Raw genomic sequence first — 17795 nt, forward strand, 5'->3', positions numbered from 1 at the left:
GAAAGAGATAATCAGTAAGCCAAAGGTGACCAACTGCTGGAAGACGGGAATCACGGATGCTCACAGGGGTTGAACAGGGAGCCGCTTGAGCGCTGCCCAGACACCCGGGAGGCTGGGAAGCGGGTACAGGGGGCACAGAGGTGACTGCACGACCCCCGGGGGCTGTGGATCAGGGAGACTGGCATGGGGACCCCACTGTGCCCCTCTCCTCAGGGACCCCAGCAGGAGGCTGATAGAGACCAATGGCCCCAGGAGGGGAGGCCACCCCCCAGGTGGAGCCTGCCTGGTCAGACAGCCCCCCAAGACCCCATGGTGCCTCACGCTTCGTGACGGCAGAGCCTCAGGTCACCAACCAATGCATGGACCACAGACGCCCCACAGAACACAGAGACGCAGACGCACGGAGACGCGGCAGGAGCTACACGGAGCCTCGAGAGGCCTCTTAACACCAACGGCCGCCTTCGGGGAGGAGACCAAAGACACCCCGTCCCTGACGCTGAGCAGAGGACACAGGAAAGAACACAGAACAAGAAGGCAAAGCCCCAGAAATTAACAAGGACAAGGGAAATAAGAAAGCCAACTGCAGAGTTAGAGGAGAGGGGAGAAAAAAATCTCCCACCCCCCCAAAAAAGCCTAAAGCAACATAAAAAGAGAAATGAGAATTGAAGGAAACTGGTGGTTCCAGCCTGGAGGTGCAGCGTGAAGCTCGCGGGAGTATCAGAGAGAGAACAAACCACATGGAGGAACAGCTGTCCGAACACGCTGAACGGCCGCTCAGGACTTCCCAGAAGTGGAGACAGAGTCAAGGCCCTGCCTGTTCCTGGTGTGAAAAATGGACACAAGCTGCCATCTCAGGACTCCCTAGAGCGCGGCCGGGGGCCCAGCCACGCTGACGGCACGGCACCTCCACCGCCAGCGCCGGGGGCAGGAGGACAGGGGAGCCACTGGCTCCTCGGAGCTCTGCATCAGAACAGGCGCAGAAGGCTTCCACTGTCACAGAGAGCCGTGTGAACACTGCCGCCCACAAAGGTTAGAGATGCCAGAAACAAATGGCATGGAGGCCGTTCAATGAAGAGAAATGTAAAGGCCAATAAAAAGATGCCCAGCACGCACTCACCCCAGCGCTTCACTCTCCGGTCATCAACACACACGACGCAGGCGGTTGGGGAGCTCGTAGAGAGCGGCAGTGTGACGGTGCCTGCATGGGATGCAGGCAGGACCTGACCTGCCAGCCACCCGCCTCCAAGTCATGCCTTGAACCTTGGGTTGTTGTTTTAAACAAGCAGACACAATGCAGCCTGTGGAGTCACCAGAGACACAAAAGCAAGCCTCCCTCTGCTTGTCAGTGTCACAGAAGGAAGCTTTTGTGAAAAGGACGGAAATTCAGATTTGATAACATAAAGACAGTCCAGTTCCCAACTAAAGATTAATGAAACACAACCTTTCTCAATGTTTATGGAGACGCTCATATACCTCAACAGCAAAAAAAAAAAAAAAAAAAAAAAAAACCACCTGATTAAATAAAAAACAGGCAGAAGACCGGAACAGATATTTTTCCAAAGAAGACACACAGATGGCCAACAGACACATGAAAAGATGCTTAACATCACTAATCCTCAGAGAAATGCAAATCAAAACCAAGAGATACCCCCTCACACCTGTCAGAATAGCTATTATTAAGAAACCAACAAATAACAAAGGTTGGCTAGGATGTGGAGAGAAGGGAACCCTCGTGCACTGTTGGTGGGAAAGTAAACTGGTACAGCCGCTATGGAGAACAGTATGGAGGTTCCTCAAAAAATTAAAAATAGAACATCATCAAAAAATGCTGGAGAGGGTATGGAGAGAAAGGAACCCTCCTGCACTGTTGGTGGGACTGTAAACTGATAGAGCCACTATGGAGAACAGTATGGAGGCTCCTTAAAAAACTAAAAATAGAACTACCATATGACCCAGCAATCCCACTACTGGGCATATACCCTGAGAAAACCATAATTCGAAAAGAGTCATGTACCACAATGTTCACTGCAGCACGATTTACAATAGCCAGGATGTGGAAGCAACCTAAGTGTCCATTGACAGATGAACGGATAAAGAAGATGTGGCACATATATACAATGGAATATTACTCAGCCATAAAAACAAACGAAATCGAGTTACTTGCAGAGAGGTGGGTGGACCTAGAGACTGTCATACAGAGTGAAGTCAGAAAAACAAATACCATATGCTAACACATACGTATGGAGTCAAAAAAAAAAAATGGTTCTGAAGAACCTAGGGGCAGGACAGGAATAAAGACACAGACCTACTAGAGAATGCACTTGAGGACATGGAGAGGGGGAAGGGTAAGCTGGGACAAAGTGAGAGGGTCGCATTGACATATATACACTACCAAACGTAAAATAGCTAGTGGGAAGCAGCAGCATAGCACAGGGAGACCAGCTCTGTGCTTTGTGACCACCTAGAGGAGAAGGATAAGGAAGGTGGGAGGGAGACGCAAGAGGGAGGGGATATGAGAATATATACATATACATAATAGCTGATTCACTTTGTTACACAGCAGAAAGTAACAGAGCATTGTAAAGCAATTATACTCCAATAAAGATGTTAAAAAAAAAGAACTACCATATAATCCAGCAATTCCACTCCTGGGTATTTAACCAAAGAAAACAAAAACACTAATTGGAAAAGACACACGCACCCCAACGTTCACAGCAGCCCCTATTTACAACAGTCAAGATATGGAAGCAACCTAAATGTCCACCAACAGATGAATGGATAAAGAAAATGTGGCACATACACACGTACGTACATACACACAACGGAAACGGTACTCGGCCATAAAAAAGAAGGAAATCTTGCTACTTGAGGGTGTTATGCTAAGTGAAATAAGTCAGATTGAGAAAGACAAATACTGTCTGATCTCACTTCTATGTGGAATCTAAAAAACCCACCTCAAGGAAAACAGACTGGTGGTTGCCAGAGGTGGGAGAGGGGCTGTGGGCAAAATGGATGAAGGGCTCAAAAGATGCACACTTCTAGCTTGAGGATAAAAAGTCCTGGGGTGTCGTGTAGAGCAGAGGACTACAGTTAACAATGCTGTATTGTGTCTCTACAGGCTGCTAAGAGAGTGGATCTTAAAAGTTCTCAGCGCGAGGAAAAAACTCTACCTCTGTGTGGTGGTGGGCGTTACCCGGACTGACCCTTCACAGCACACCCAGGCATCCAGTCATCATGTCATAATGTCCTGTGGCAGCTAGACCTCAAAACAAAACAACGGTGTCCCATCACCTCGTGCTGCTCCGGCTGAAGGTCGAGTTGATCAAGACGGTCTCTTCCTCCTCCTTCAGGCGTCTCTTCTGAACGGGCACTGGATGAGTTGAGAAACTGTGCTGTAACGACCCGACACGGGTGCCCCTCCACCAAACTCCGCTGTCCCTGGGATCCCACTTCTGTGCCAAGGACAGGATGACCGCCGGCAGGGGGGGCGCAGCAGGGCTGGCGCCCACCCACCCCGACAGCACCACGCCGTCCGCAGCCTGTGCGCGGGTCAGACCGGCGCCCAGCTTTAATGTCATCTTGCCGAGACCCAATCATAAACGTGTTCTCCTGCGCTGCTTTACCTGATTGCCACAGCCTCCGTCGGGGAGTTGTCCTTCCCGCCCTGCAGCTGCTGCTGTAACAGGGTCAGGTCCTCCTGCTGGCCCCTCTCAGCCTCCCTCAACTTCTCTTCAGAAGAGATTCTCAGCTGTTCCAGTTGAGCCTCATGCCTGGTTCTCTCCTGCTGCTGCTGCTCTAAGGCCCGTGTCAGGTGTTCTAGCCCCTCCACGTGAGACGCTTGGGCCAGGAGCTGCTTGGGTAACTCTTTACAGGATGAAAGTAAGCCATCATCTCAAAATGAAACACTTAGGGGAAATCAAAGCTAGTTAAGAGCCTGCAGTGTGGTGCTGGGGGCAGAACTGTAAAAGGTCCCCCCATCCCAGAACCCGTGAATGGACCCTCCAGGGCTTATGCTATGTGGCACAGGGGGCCTCAAACAGGGAGACCACCCAGGCGGCCTCAGTAAACCCCAGAGCCCTGAGGGCAGAGAGCTTTCTCAGGCCGGCACAGAAGTCAGGCGGATTGGAAGTGTGAGAAGCGCTCCACGTGTTGCGGGGGCCCTGAAGACGAGAGGGCCACGTGGCGAGGAACGGGGGCAGCCCCTGGGCCGACAGCCAGCAAGGAAATGGGACCTCGGTCCTACAAGCACAGGGACGGGACCCTGCCGACCTAGGGAGCCGGGCCAAGGCCCAGCCCAACGTCTGGTCTTCGGCTGTGGGTGACCCTGGGTGGTTTCAGGCTGCTGCGTTGGTGGTATTTTGTTAACGGCAACAGAACAGTAATGCAGACCGTAAGAGAACTGTCAGCCTCACGGTTCTGATCCAGAGGGTGCTGCCAGCCAATCCACCAGAGATAGTTATTAGCTTTCAAGTAACAGGGACGGAAACAGGTCACTATCCCAAATCAACGTTCCCCATGAGGGTCCTTAAACGCACGGGGGAGGGTGCAGTGGAAGGCGCACAAGCTGAAACCATGTGTGAGAGCACGCATGAAGCCCACCCACAGGTCAGTCCGCCAGCTCCACCTGCGGCTGCCCGGAGCCTGGCTGGGGTGGGGACGGGAGGCCTATCCACCCACCCAGACCGTCAGGTGTTACTGCGGGTCCCTTCTCGTAACTCTGTTCTTTGCTCCTCAGTAACGTGTACGCAAAAGGGCAGACCCTACAGTTCCAGGCCTGTCTGGAGAGACAAGCCCACGTCTCTCTGCCCCGTGTCTTGCGACCTCCTCCCTCTGAAGGTGCCACCGGCGAGCAGAGACCCCTCTGACTTGGGGTCTTGTGAGGGGGAGACCCAGGTGAGCTGCCCTTAGTAAACATCACCTCCCAAACCAGAGCTCAGGGCCCCAGAAGCCTGACAACACCTGACACAGGTGAGCTCACGGGACACAGGAGGCGGTATACAGCCACGACCCGAATGCCCACTGAGAACTGTGTTTCGACGGCACTCAACCATGCCCCAGCGTGAGCCCAGTCGCACACGTGAACGGTGCGTGTCCACACAAGGACACAGGCTGCCAGAGTCATCGCTCACCAACGCCCCCACGAGGAAGCCAAGGCTGCCACCAGCAGCTCTGCACCATGAGCCGCAGCCTTCAAAATTCACAGAGGTTTACTAAGCCACCTTCTTGGGCCTGCAAAACCGTTAGGTACTAGCTCGGGGCTTCAGCAGTGGGAGCTCAGCCCTAGCCGCTGGGAACCTGGATTCTGAACGCGAGGCTCCTCACCACTCGGCTCCTGCCTCCTGGACCTTGCAGACTCCAGCTGGGCCCCCGGGCGCCGGATCTCGTCCTGTGACTGGGCCTGCAGCTCCGTGTACGAGGCGCACAGGCTCTTCAACTGGAAGAGAAGGCGATGGGGTGGGAGCCCGACCAAGACCCGGGCCCGAGGCAGTGCCAGTGATACTCGTGCAGCACCCGATGGGCACCAGGTGAACACGCGCAATCTCAGCTCAAGCCCACCCACCTCCAGGCGGCCCCGAGAGCGGACCAGAGGAACCCGCGGCCACCGCGGCCTCTCATGTGGACACCTCCCAGGCCTCGGCCTCGTTCCCAGCAGAGACCTGTCCCCCTACTTTGTCAGGGAGGGTGGATGGGCCCCCTCCATCTGTGACCACAGGCTCCCTCACCCTCGTGTGGCCTGTGTGGTTTTCTCCACGTTCCCTGGTCAACCTTCCTGGGAAGCGACTCTTTCAGGGATGAACAGAGCTTGCACACCAAGCGTGTGCCGAGTGCCAGCCGGCCCTGCACCGCCGGAGCTGAGAGTGGCTCCACCTGCCCTCCCGGGGCCTGGGTCAGGGTGGCCACCCAGCACCCCAAATCACAAGCACAGGGCCGAGCGCTTCCGGGGGGGGCGAGGGCGGTGCTGGCCTGCGGCTGCTCTGCTGCCTTGTGGAACGGGCCTCTCCTCACCCAGGGCACAGGGCAGAAGGTGACCTCCGGCCGCCTCTCTCCCTGGAAGAGGGACAGCCGCAGGGCCCCGCCTGGCCCTGGTCCTGCCCGGCCAGGCTGGCCCGTGTCTGAGGGAGAGCGGGGAGGAGCAGGCGCGAGGGGCGCAGATGCGGCTCCTCCCGGGCCCCGCGACTCTCCTCTCCCTGCAGACCCACACACGGGCCTCGGCTAGCTCCGCCTTCCAGTTATTTCCTTCCTAATTCCTCGAAGCGGTGCTTGGGGCATTGCCTGGCTCTTGGTCTTGGTGATAAAGGCCCTTCAGGTCCTGAGTGAGATCTGGCCACATCACCCATATTTCGGTATGTAAAGTTCCAACGGAAAAGAGTTCTGAATACGTGAGCCACAAAAACGTTTCTTGCTAACTTCTTGTTTATTGAGTCAAGGTCAGAGCATGTGCCCTTGCACCCCTAATGGCTGGAGCCTGTAGACATCCCAGGGGCACTCGTCAAGGGCACGAGTTCTCCAGGTGTAGGACTGAACACCATCATTAAGTCAAAGTCACAGACTCTATATCCTGACATGGCTCCCTACCAGCTCCACCAAATACTTCGAGTCTCTTTAAAGGGGGGTTTAAAGTATGGAGGTCCCTCAAAAACTAAAAATGCAACTACCATATGACCCAGCAACCCCACTCCTGGGTATATATCTGAAAAAAAGAAAACACTAATTCACAAAGATACACGCTCCCAATGCTCGGAGCAGCACTATTTACAATTGCCAAGACAGGAAGCAAGCTAAGCATCCACTGACTGATGAATGGATAAAGAAGACATGGTGCATATACACAATGGAACACGATTCAGCCATAAAAAAGGATTGCTGCCATCTGCAGCAACATGGATAGACCTGGAGATTACCACACTAAGTGAAGTAAGTCACAGAAAGACAAATACTGTATGATATCACTTATATGTGGAATCTGAAAAACAGAACAAATGAATGTGTACACAAAACAGAAAAAGTCACAGTTGTAAAGAACAAACTAGTGGTTACCACTGGGGAGAGGGGTGGGGAGAGAGGCAAGTTAGGAGGAGGAAATTAAGAGGTACAAACTACTGTGTATAAAATAAGCTACAAGAATACACTGTATGGCACAGGGAGTCTAGCCAATACTTCATAGTGAAATACAACCTTTAAAAATTGTGCATCACTACGTTGTCCACCTAAAACGTACAAAATATTGTAAATCAACTATACCCCGATTTAGAAATAAACACAAACATACACATATTAGGGCTTAAGCTTTAGGCAATAACAGAGCGTGAAAGGACCCCAATCCGAGATCTCCCCCAGCCCCCTCGTACAAGGCCTCTACCTCAAGCTGCTTTTCCTTTTCCTTTTCTCTGAATTTCAGCTCCAGGTCTTCCACGTACTGGCAGTGTTCCAACTGCAGGTCCGCGCGTAACTTGCTCAGGGCCGCCTCGTGCTGAGCCTCCTGAGTCTGAAGGGAAACTGGAGACGGGTACGTCACTCAGCCTGTGACGGCACAGCATCCTCCTCCTCAGCAGGGGCAGCTGCAGGCACGGCGGGCCCCCCAGGCTCTTCCAGACCCCGTTCTCAGGACCCTGCTCTCTTCGGGGAGGAAGGGAGGGGAAGACGCAGGCCAGCAGACAGCATCTACTGACCGCTGGGCCCCACCGTGTAACAGAAAGGGAACAATCACAAACTACTTTTTCGGTAGCAATTTAGTAGAAGAACAAAAGATTTTGTTTGTTTGCAAAAGATTTCTCTGAAATGAAGGTTTCGGAAAGTTTAGGGAACCTGAGATGCCTGTGACCAACGAGGAAGGACCCCAAGGCTGACTCTCCTGCCAGCCAGTCACACAGCATTTTTTCCGGGATGACTCAGGAAAACTCAGTCCCCTTCCAAACTTGCTCATTTTAATTAGAGACTCACATTCAGCCTGATTTTTGTCTTGAAAAACCTTCTCCAACTCAGCCTTCTGTTCTGCCAATTCTTTCTTAAACTGGTTTTGTAAATTCTCCAGTTCTGACCGGTGCCTTTCCAATAATTCTCGGCGTAGGTTTTCTAAGCTCAAGTCTCTCTCGGATTCCCAGTCTTGCTTCAGGGTCTAATTTATATAAGGAAAAAGTAGATGATGGCCAACAGTTTGTTACCGCGGTAAAAAAATTTCAACTGCGCATTTGAAAACCGTCACCCCCACCCAGACCAGATTGCGAGTACAGGACACAGCTCGGGACGTCCAGTCAGACAGGAACAGCAGCACCTGCAGGCAAACAGCCCAGGACACCAGAACCAGGACCACCTGCCAGAAACAGAACTAGTCGCTGGGCAAAAGCACAGGAACTCGGCCGGCAAGACAGGCATCCGTCCCCCACGCAAGACCCGGGCACTACAGCGACACCGTCGAGCTCTGACGGGGTCAGTCTCTGTCCCAGGCGCCCTAAGAAACGAGTCCCCTCTGTCCAGCTCAGAGGGCAGGGGCTGGGGCACGAGGTCATCCTCCACCCACCACCTGTCCAGAGTGGCCAGGGCACACCGGTCCCCTCGGCCTGACGTCACACATCTCCTAACACTACACACTTCCTCGGCAATCACCAGCGCCAACAGCCGTTCTACAAGCATAGCCTTGAGAAAGGGATGGGTCGCAAGAGTCACGCTCGTCCCACCCCCCACCCACTGTGGTTCCCCAAGGCCCATACACGTCACTTGATCACCACCTCTGTGGCATCCACATCGCCCATCCGTGAGGACCAAGGTCTGTGTGCCAAGCACAGCCAGGGCCGCGCCACAGGGCTGCTCAGAACCAGATGGGAGGAAAGAAACTCCCATCACACCAGGCAACACAAAAGCCCACAACCAGCTGCTGTGATGAATTCACATTGTGCAGAGAAAGCAGTGTGTCATGCTTCACCCCCGCGACTCCAGCTCTGACTGCATTTTGTTAGAATCAAGGGGAGGGGTCCCGGGTGGGGATGAGGGAAATACCATGTACACGGAATGAATTTTCTTATCCTGTGTACCTCTATCATCTGGGCATTTTTCTCCATTTCTGATTGTAGCTTCTCCTTCAGCTCAGCTGCAAGAGAAACATAAAAAGTCGCTCAGATCACTGCAGCTCAGATTTTTCCACAATCTGATCCCCCAGGAGACGAGAAGGCTCCCGGCACCTCTGGCCGCTCCACCGAACACTTGCCGACATTAACAGGACAGGACACGTCTGTGAGAAACAAGCAGGTGATGATGTCTGGGTTAATTAGCAAATCACACTCATGCCTGACAAAGGACGGGAGACGTCCAGCCAGAGTGACAGTCCAGGAGGACCGGGCGAGGCCAACTCCGGGGCTGCACAGATCACTGAGCACTGAGCCTGCGTCATCCTTCTGCTACGGGGACCTCGGCCCGTCCACTCCACACCAGGCCACTGAGCACCCAGGGCCCCATAGTCCAGGATCCCGCTGGGCCAGCTTCCAGGCTGGATGCTGGACCACAAGTAAACGGAGAGAGGTAAAGACGTTCTAGGTCCCAACAGCTCCCCGCCTGAGAGCAGAAGCACAAGAAAGGAGGTGCTAGGCAGAGGAGGCTGGACCAGCGAGCGCGGCCAAGCGTGGGGCTGGGGAGGAGTAGCACCAGGTGACAGCCAGCAAGCCCTGGGCTCGAGGAGGGCGCAGGGAGGGTGGCCTGGGCAACTCCAGAAATCACGCGAAGGCCCAGAAGCCAGCCTCCGAGGGCGGGTCCCGCCAGGGCCACAGGGGACCCACCTGCAGCAGAGCTTCAGGGACCTGACGGCAGGGTGGGCCTCTCGGGGGACTGTTCCCAGGGGTGCACATGGAGGAAACAGCATCAAACAGGCCTAACTAAGGAAGGCATATTTCATATTTTTAAAATTTAACAAAAGCAGGGGAGGACGTGGAACCATCTCCTTGTGTTTGCCTGAATCTAGGTGAAGAAACAGGCAAGGCATCAAAGGACCGACAAGGCTGCTCCTCCAGGTGGGTGGGCCCCCAGGAGAGGGAGACTCTGCAACCAGGGGAGATCACAGGGAAACGGGCCAGGGTCTCTTCTCCGGGGGAAGAACGTTCTAAGCATGAAAACACGAAAAGCCACCAAAGTGCTGCCTTTAAACACTTTAAGTGGGTGAATCATGTGGTACATGAATTACAGCTCAATAAAACTACTATGTATGATTTTTACAAAAAGTACTAACAGGGCTTCCCTGGTGGCGCAGTGGTTGAGTCTGCCTGCCGATGCAGGGGACTCGGGTTCGTGCCCCGGTCCGGGAGGATCCCACATGCCGCGGAGCGGCTGGGCCCGTGAGCCATGGCCGCTGAGCCTGCGCGTCCAGAGCCTGTGCTCTGCGCGGGAGAGGCCACAACAGTGAGAGGCCCGCGTACCGCAAAAAAAAAAAAAAGTACTAACAAAAGATATTCCAAGAAACATTAAAATGAAATCATATAAGATCACCTTGAGGCCAGCGCATCGCCAGATTGAGAGGCACCTGAGCCACCACCTGGCACAGGGCGCAGGGGGGCACAGGGGGACAGGGGCGGGGGTGGGGGCGGGCTCCACGAGGCCTGGTCGCACACAGAGGCCCAAGCACAGCACAGAAGCCAGGCGCCTCCGACGACACCCACGGGCCGGCCGCCGAGCGTACCTGCCTCCTCCCGGACCAGCTCCAGCTCCCGGCACGCGCGGCTCTGCAGCAGGGCCCGCTCCTGAGCATGCCGCCCAGCGAGCTCGGCACGCAGCTCAGCCAGTGCCGCCTCCTTCTCGCGCTGCAGGTGCGCCTGTGTCAGCTCCAGCCGCGCCGCGTGCATGTCGCTCAGGCTCAGGCGCAGCACTTCCAGCTCCAGCTCCTGGAGGACACCAAGTGCAGTGAGATAAGCCAGGCCCAAGAGACAACTAGACGATTGCACTGCCCCACTGCTGTGAGGCATGTAGGATCACCAAGTCACAGAGACAGAAGGTAGAATGGCGGCTGCCAGGGGCTGGGGGACGTCGCTTAGCAGACAGGGTTTCAGGTTGACAAGATGAGAAGAGTTCTAGAGACAGATGGTGCTGACGGTTGCCTAACAGTGTGAATGTACAAACACCAATGAACTGTGCACCTAAAATGGTTAAGATAGTAAAATTTATGAGTGCTTTACAATTAAGAAAAAGACTGTGACAAAAACGGAGGTTGAGGGAAGTATAAATAGAGTTTCAGTAATTAACTATGCAAGAGGAAGGTGAAGGTGTTGATTAAATTTCGACTTAGATAAATTAACTATATATGTTGTATTTAATAATCTCACCATTAAAAGAATAGAAACTGTACATTATTACTTCAAAATGAACAAAGGGAGAATTTTTATTTAATCCCCTGATAAAAAATAATCCAAAGAAGGCAAAAAAGGAGAAAAGAAAGAAACAAAACAGGCAGGACAAATAGAAAGCCCAAATTAAACGTCTGATATAAGTATAAGCACGTCAGTGATTACATTAGATATAAGGGAATTCACTGCCCAGTAATTGTGAGAGTCAGTTAAAAATCAACCCTATGCTGCTCACCAGACACACATCTCAAATAGAAGGATGCAAAGATGCTGAAGGTGAAGGAGAGAGAAGACCAGAACGATGTCTGATCCATTCACACAAAGCTCTACATCAGAATTGGCACAGAAGCCAGGAGGGTGCTCGCTTCAGGATGGGCAGCAGGGAGCAGGGTCCAGCACCGCCCTGCCCCTGAATTGTAGAGACCACGTGCTGTTCACAGTGTACTCATGTGTTGGGCTATATCTAAGTTTTGTGTACTTTTCCACAAAGATGCTACAAGTCGCAGTTTAAAACAAGTATGAAACGTGTATTTAAGGCTGGGTTTTATGGACCCCACTAGAGACCATTTCTCCAGGCCCTGCCAGGCCCTCCTCTGAGCTAGATTTCTCCTGCAATAATGCAGACTAAAAACCAAACTTGCGGGCTTCCCTGGTGGCGCAGTGGTTGAGAGTCGGCCTGCCGATGCAGGGGACACGGGTTCGTGCCCTGGCCCAGGAAGATCCCACAGGCTGCAGAGCGGCTGGGCCTGTGCGCCTTGGCTGCTGAGCCTGCGTGTCCAGAGCCTGTGCTCCGCAACGGGAGAGGCCACAACAGTAAGAGGCCCGCGTACCGCAAAGTAGTGTGCGCTGAGTCTAGCTAGAATCAAATGTCTAAAATACAGACTCTCAAATATAGCCATTATTTCGTGTTAACTTCTAAGGGAGTATAATCTACAGAACTACTGAATCACTATGCTGTACATCTGAAACTAATATAATGTTGTAAATCAACTATACTTTAATTTAAAAAAATAAGATAAAATACAGGACTTTCAATATAGCACTTTGAAATTGGTCAACATCTAATAAATTTTCTCCCAAATGCTAACAAAAACTGAATGGAGGGCTTTCCTGGTGGCGCAGTGGTTGAGAGTCCGCCTGCCGATGCAGGGGGCACAGGTTCGTGCCCCGGTCCGGGAAGATCCCACATGCCGTGAAGTGGCTGGCACCGTGAGCCATGGCCACTGAGCCTGCGTGTCCGGAGCCTGTGCTCCTCAATGGGAGGGGCCCCAACAGTGAGAGGCCTGCATACGGCCAAAAAAAAAAAAAAAAAACTGAATGGATTAAAGAAAAGTAATCAATTCAACACTCATGGAAGTCACACCAAGCACTGTGGTAGGAACTAGGACGGTAAGACCAGCGCCCAGCCGGCAAGCCCGTCCCCCAGTGTGTCTCGCGTGCGGGGCTGCCCACATGGGCATGTGCATCAAGGGCCAGGCCCAGGAGGCACGCTGACCCCACAGGACCCTCAGTGAAGGAAGGGTGACTCTCCCTTCCACGCCCACCACCAAGATCAAAGGTCACAGGAAGAACGCCTCCAGCTTCCTCAGCTGGCTCTGGCCCCCACTGTGTCCCCAACAGGGACACACCTTAACCGAGAACCCAGGAGAGGCATACCTTCGTCATCACCCCAGGCTGCTCCGGACCGTCGCCTTCCAGCTTCTGCGGCATCCCCGCTCCACCGGGCTCCTGCAGCTGGAGGGGAAGGGCCAGGAGCATCCACAGCGGCTCCAGGGGTAGCCAGCCCGCCCCCGGCCCCGCCCGCCTCCAGGCCCCCCAGTTCCGTCTGCACTCTCCTTCTACACAAATCTCAAGCTCTAAACATTTTTTATGTAACTTGCTTCCCTAATGATGTTGCTGCCCGATTTTTAACGAATTCTGCTTCTTTAAGTTATTTCACCGTGTACTTTAACACAAATCACTAAACTTTAGTTGCTCAACACATGTTATCTAAGCTCTTAATTTTATATAAATTCAAATATTTCATATTAAAGATTTTCCTTTAGATAAATCTTTTCCTTAATAATTTGCAGAATAGTATTTTTAGTTTCTTTTTGTAAATCACCTCAAAATTGAGTTTAAAGCTTTCCAATGAATTTTCTCCCAATAGTTTTGACCCATAAGTTTACAAGAATTGGGGCTTTTATCTGCAGGAAGGCTCGGTGCGCACAACTTGGCGACTCGCGGGCGGCTTCCACCCCCGTGTCCACCTGCACCTCCAGCCCCGACCACACATCACTCTACCGCTGTCAGGGTGAGCGTTAGCGTCTGCTGGACCTAACTGCACTTATCAAGTTTCTTTTCTGGTCAGTTATAACTGCTTGAGAGGACTGGCATAATTTTATTCCTTCTTACAGGTCTTCCAAAGAACAACGAGAAAATTTACTTTTTTTTTTCTAGAGTAAAACATTTTACCTTGCAATTACTACCAGACCCCTGCATTTATCTAAGACACGAAACAGATCTGAGCAACCTTGCTTCTCCCATATCATGATGCTATTTCATCATCCTAAGGATTGTTCTGTCACACTCAATTATTCCCAACCATGCCAACACCACCTTAAATAATGAGGAAACAGAAGAATGAGGGAACCACCTAGAAGGACGAGCAACAGTGAACTCATCCACCCTCCAGTTTTCTAAGTGACTGGAGAGGCCATCTCAGTAGCCTGCTTTCAACATGACAATTCAGGGACTTCCCTGATGGTCCAGTGGTTAGGACTCCGAGCTTCCACTGCAGGGGGTGAGAATTCCATCCCTGGCTGGGGAACTAGACTCCGAATGCCGCAGGGTGTGGCCAAAACACACAAACAAACAAAAAACATATCTAAGGACAAACAAAAATGAAAAGGGTCATCAACACTGACGCCACAGAAGAATATTCCTACAAATAACTTCAGACCCAAAACTGGAAGATTAGAAGGACACATTCTGAGAAAAAGCACAACTGAATAGTCTGGTAACTGTTCAGTAAGTTGACTCTGCAATTAAAGGTCTTTCCACAAAGAAAGCTTCAATCCCCAACAGCTCCACCATCTTACACCAGCTCATCCACAGAGCAAAGGACCCTCTCAGCTCATCACGTGAGGCCAACATAACCTCAACACAAAAACCTGACAAGAGAGGAAAATTACAGGTCATTCTCTCGCAGAACACACTTCTTCTAAATCAACTGAGAGGACCATGACTTTTCTCCTTTAGTCTCTCAAGTGAATCACACTGATTTTTTTTGGAATGTTTGACTAAGCTTGCACTCCGCTAAAATACACTCCACTCCACACCCACCAAAACTGTTAAAATAGAAAACAAATGTCAACACCAATCACAGATGTTATGGAACAAGGAAAACACTCATATGCCACCACTGAAAATATAAACTGAACAACTGTTTTAAAACACAGCTCAGGGCTTCCTTGGTGGTGCAGTGGTTGAGAGTCCACCTGCTGATGCAGGGGACGCGGGTTCGTGCCCCGGTCCAGGAGGATCCCACATGTCGCGGAGCGGCTGGGCCTGTGAGCCATGGCCGCTGGGCCTGCGTGTCCGGAGCCTGTGCTCCGCAACGGGAGAGGCCACAACAGTGAGAGGCCCACGTACCGCAAAAAAAACAAACAAAAAAACCCCACAGCTCAACATACACAAGTTGAAAGTATACCTAAATACTGACTCAGATATTAAATACCTAATTACGGCCCCATAGAAACGTGCTCACACAGACACCAAGAGACTTGTATGAGAATGTTCATAGCAAATGCCAATCAACAGCGGAACAGAAAAACCAAGGTACATCCATACAGCAAAATACTACACAACAATGAAAATGAAAGAACTATAGCCTTTAACTCCTAAAGGATGCTGGATAAGAAGACCTAGACTCAGGACATGCACACGGGATTATTCTATTTATAAAACACTCAAAACCAGCAAAACCAAACCATTCTTCTAAAAGTCAAGGTGCTCCATACACAGAAAGTAACTTGAGATGGATCTCAGACTTAAACATAGAAACTAGGCCCTCAAGCCTCAAGAAGACACTGGAGATTATCTTCACAACCTCAGGACTAGGGGAGACCTTTTGGACAGGACACAGAAATCACTAACCATAGAAAAAAATGATAAATTCAACATCAAAGTTAAGAATATTTGCTTATCACAAGACACCATTAAGAAAACAACTTAAGCAAGGTAAGCAAGGCTAGGAAAATTATTCACAGGACATACATTTAACAAATAACCTGGGAAAATGCTAAACAATAAACTTTGGAAAAATAATGACAAAAACAACTACAGGTTTCCCCCACTACCAAAAATAGAGCATTCCTATGAAAGCTTTCATAAACCAAGATGGCATAAAGGTAAAGAAGCAATTAGATTTCTTCATAAAACTGAAAATCCTCTTTGAATTTCTTTCTGTTAGCAAAAACAGGTACTAACGTAGATCTTTTGTAAAAGTGGTATAAAGCGAGCTTTCGAAAAGTGAGGGATAGCTGTGTAAACAAATATTCTACAGTTGGTAAATTTGTGTTTTACTGGCATGAGAAGTAGCAATTCTGAAATTAATTTGTGTGTATTTTAAGATCGAGCAAATAAGTAAAGATACTGTAGATAAGCCTTTTCCCCATTTTCTCACTATGGGAAAAAGGAGCTTTTTAAAAATAAGGAGAGGGGAAAAGCTAGAATAAATTCTGTGCTGTTGGAATTGAAGATATTAGTGTGAATTCATGGTTTTTATTATACATACAAATAGACAAATAGACATAGATGTGCGTGTATATACACACGTTTATATTTTCTGGCTCTGTCTATTGAAACAGCCTAGAAGCAACCATACCCCGCAAGCAATAAGCACACCTAGCACCCAGATCTTGGATTCTAAAACCATTCTCCACTGAAAGGAACCAGGGCTCCTTGAAGAAATGGCTGGTTTGGGGCTGCAGCAGGAAAGGACAAAATAAGCCTAGAAAATCTTGGTGCCAGGAATTAAGGCGCCAGAAAATGATGAGGGCATGTTAAAAGGTCACAGATGCCAATTCAAAGGCACTCCCAGCGGCCAAATGTATGTATTTCAGCAACAAAATAAACATTGATATGATGGATTAAAACCCATAATAAAATAAGTATCTAGGAGTCCATACTGACATAAATAATTGAATAAATAAACTGCGGAGAAGCAACAGTTCCTCCTTGGAGTAAAATGCCGATTAATATATGTAGATAAAATGATGGAAACAAAGTCATCATTTGGCCAACACCATCACAGTAATTACTGCAGGCAAGAATCTTCAATAGAAGCTAAAACTAATGGAAAGTATAATGAGAAATGGAGTATTTACAGGGTCTCTAAGTACCTCTACATAATATACTTATTAACTACAAAGGGGAAAACAAAAACTTCTCTGTCAGCAGAAATCTGGCAGGCCCCCCAGTAGTGAGACATAGCTAACACCACACCACCTGTGCCTCTTCTCAGGATGCACTCAGCAGACATCATCATCACTTCCACCGTGTTCCTGCCAAAATGCACAACCTGACTTCAATCAGAAGGAAACATCAAACAAACCCAAACTAACAGGGATCCTACAACGTAACTAGCTAGTACGCCACAAGTGTCAAACTTATAAAACACAAAGGAAGACTGAGAAACTGTCCAGATTGGAAGAGACTAAGGTGACAAGGCACTGAAATGCAATACAGAATCCTGGACCAGAAAAATCGGAAAAATTAGAATAAGCTCTATCAATTAGCTCACAGTATTGTTTCAATGTTAACTAAAACTGACTGTGATTTAAACCATGATTACATAGGTGTCAATATTTCAGGAAGCTAGGTGAGGGATCTCCAGGAACTCTGTGTTATTTTTTGCAATTTTTTTGTGGGTCTGACATTTTAAAATGAAAAGCTAAAAACCAAAAAACCTTTAACTTAAAATAAAAAAGACTTGTCTGATTTGAAAATAAAAATATGAAATTAATAAATGTTAATTTACATTATGGAGCCTTTCTCCTCAAAGAGGCTAAGCAGGAAACATACAGAGAAAAGCCACTGAGAGTAAGGGCTCAGCACTCTCAACGTGGCTTTCGTGGACTCAGCTGTGATGAGACAAGCTTGCTGAGAACCTGCAGCTCGACCCCAGAGAAGCAACAAGAGGACGAACACGAACCGAAACTAATATCCAGCCTCAGGTCCCTCAGACCACAGGGAGTGGAGGCAGAGTGAGCTGGGCACAGGCTGGTCCAAAGACTCAGGCGCCAGAGTTCTGGGCAGCTGCTCCCCGGGCAAAGTTGGAGCGCCATGGCGAGGCCTTCCAATTTTTCAAAAGAAGGAACATTCTATAATACATTTATAGGTAGAATATCATAAACTTTATATGCTAGCAATCATTCCTTTTTTTTCAATAAGGCAGTCCAGACACAGCATGACTTTGAGTCAAATTCTGCC

General features: G+C 50.1%; 1 protein-coding gene across 1 annotated transcript in view; it reads right to left on the bottom strand.

Moving 5' to 3' along the window:
- Nucleotides 1-17795, bottom strand: part of PCNT (pericentrin) — a 100314-nt gene that overhangs the window by 78815 nt on the left and 3704 nt on the right. The window contains exons 3-12 of the mRNA XM_007452502.1: nt 12978-13055; nt 10637-10862; nt 9030-9085; nt 7942-8116; nt 7361-7497; nt 5323-5434; nt 3624-3864; nt 3279-3370; nt 1118-1198; nt 905-1014 (exon numbers count right to left, since the gene is read on the bottom strand). Of these exons, the coding sequence (XP_007452564.1) occupies nt 905-1014; nt 1118-1198; nt 3279-3370; nt 3624-3864; nt 5323-5434; nt 7361-7497; nt 7942-8116; nt 9030-9085; nt 10637-10862; nt 12978-13055 (1308 nt within the window). The remainder of the gene's footprint in view (nt 1-904; nt 1015-1117; nt 1199-3278; nt 3371-3623; nt 3865-5322; nt 5435-7360; nt 7498-7941; nt 8117-9029; nt 9086-10636; nt 10863-12977; nt 13056-17795) is intronic.

The sequence above is a fragment of the Lipotes vexillifer genome, unplaced genomic scaffold, assembly GCF_000442215.2.
Source record: "Lipotes vexillifer unplaced genomic scaffold, Lipotes_vexillifer_v1.1 scaffold545, whole genome shotgun sequence".
NCBI classification, from domain to species: Eukaryota; Metazoa; Chordata; class Mammalia; order Artiodactyla; family Lipotidae; genus Lipotes; species Lipotes vexillifer.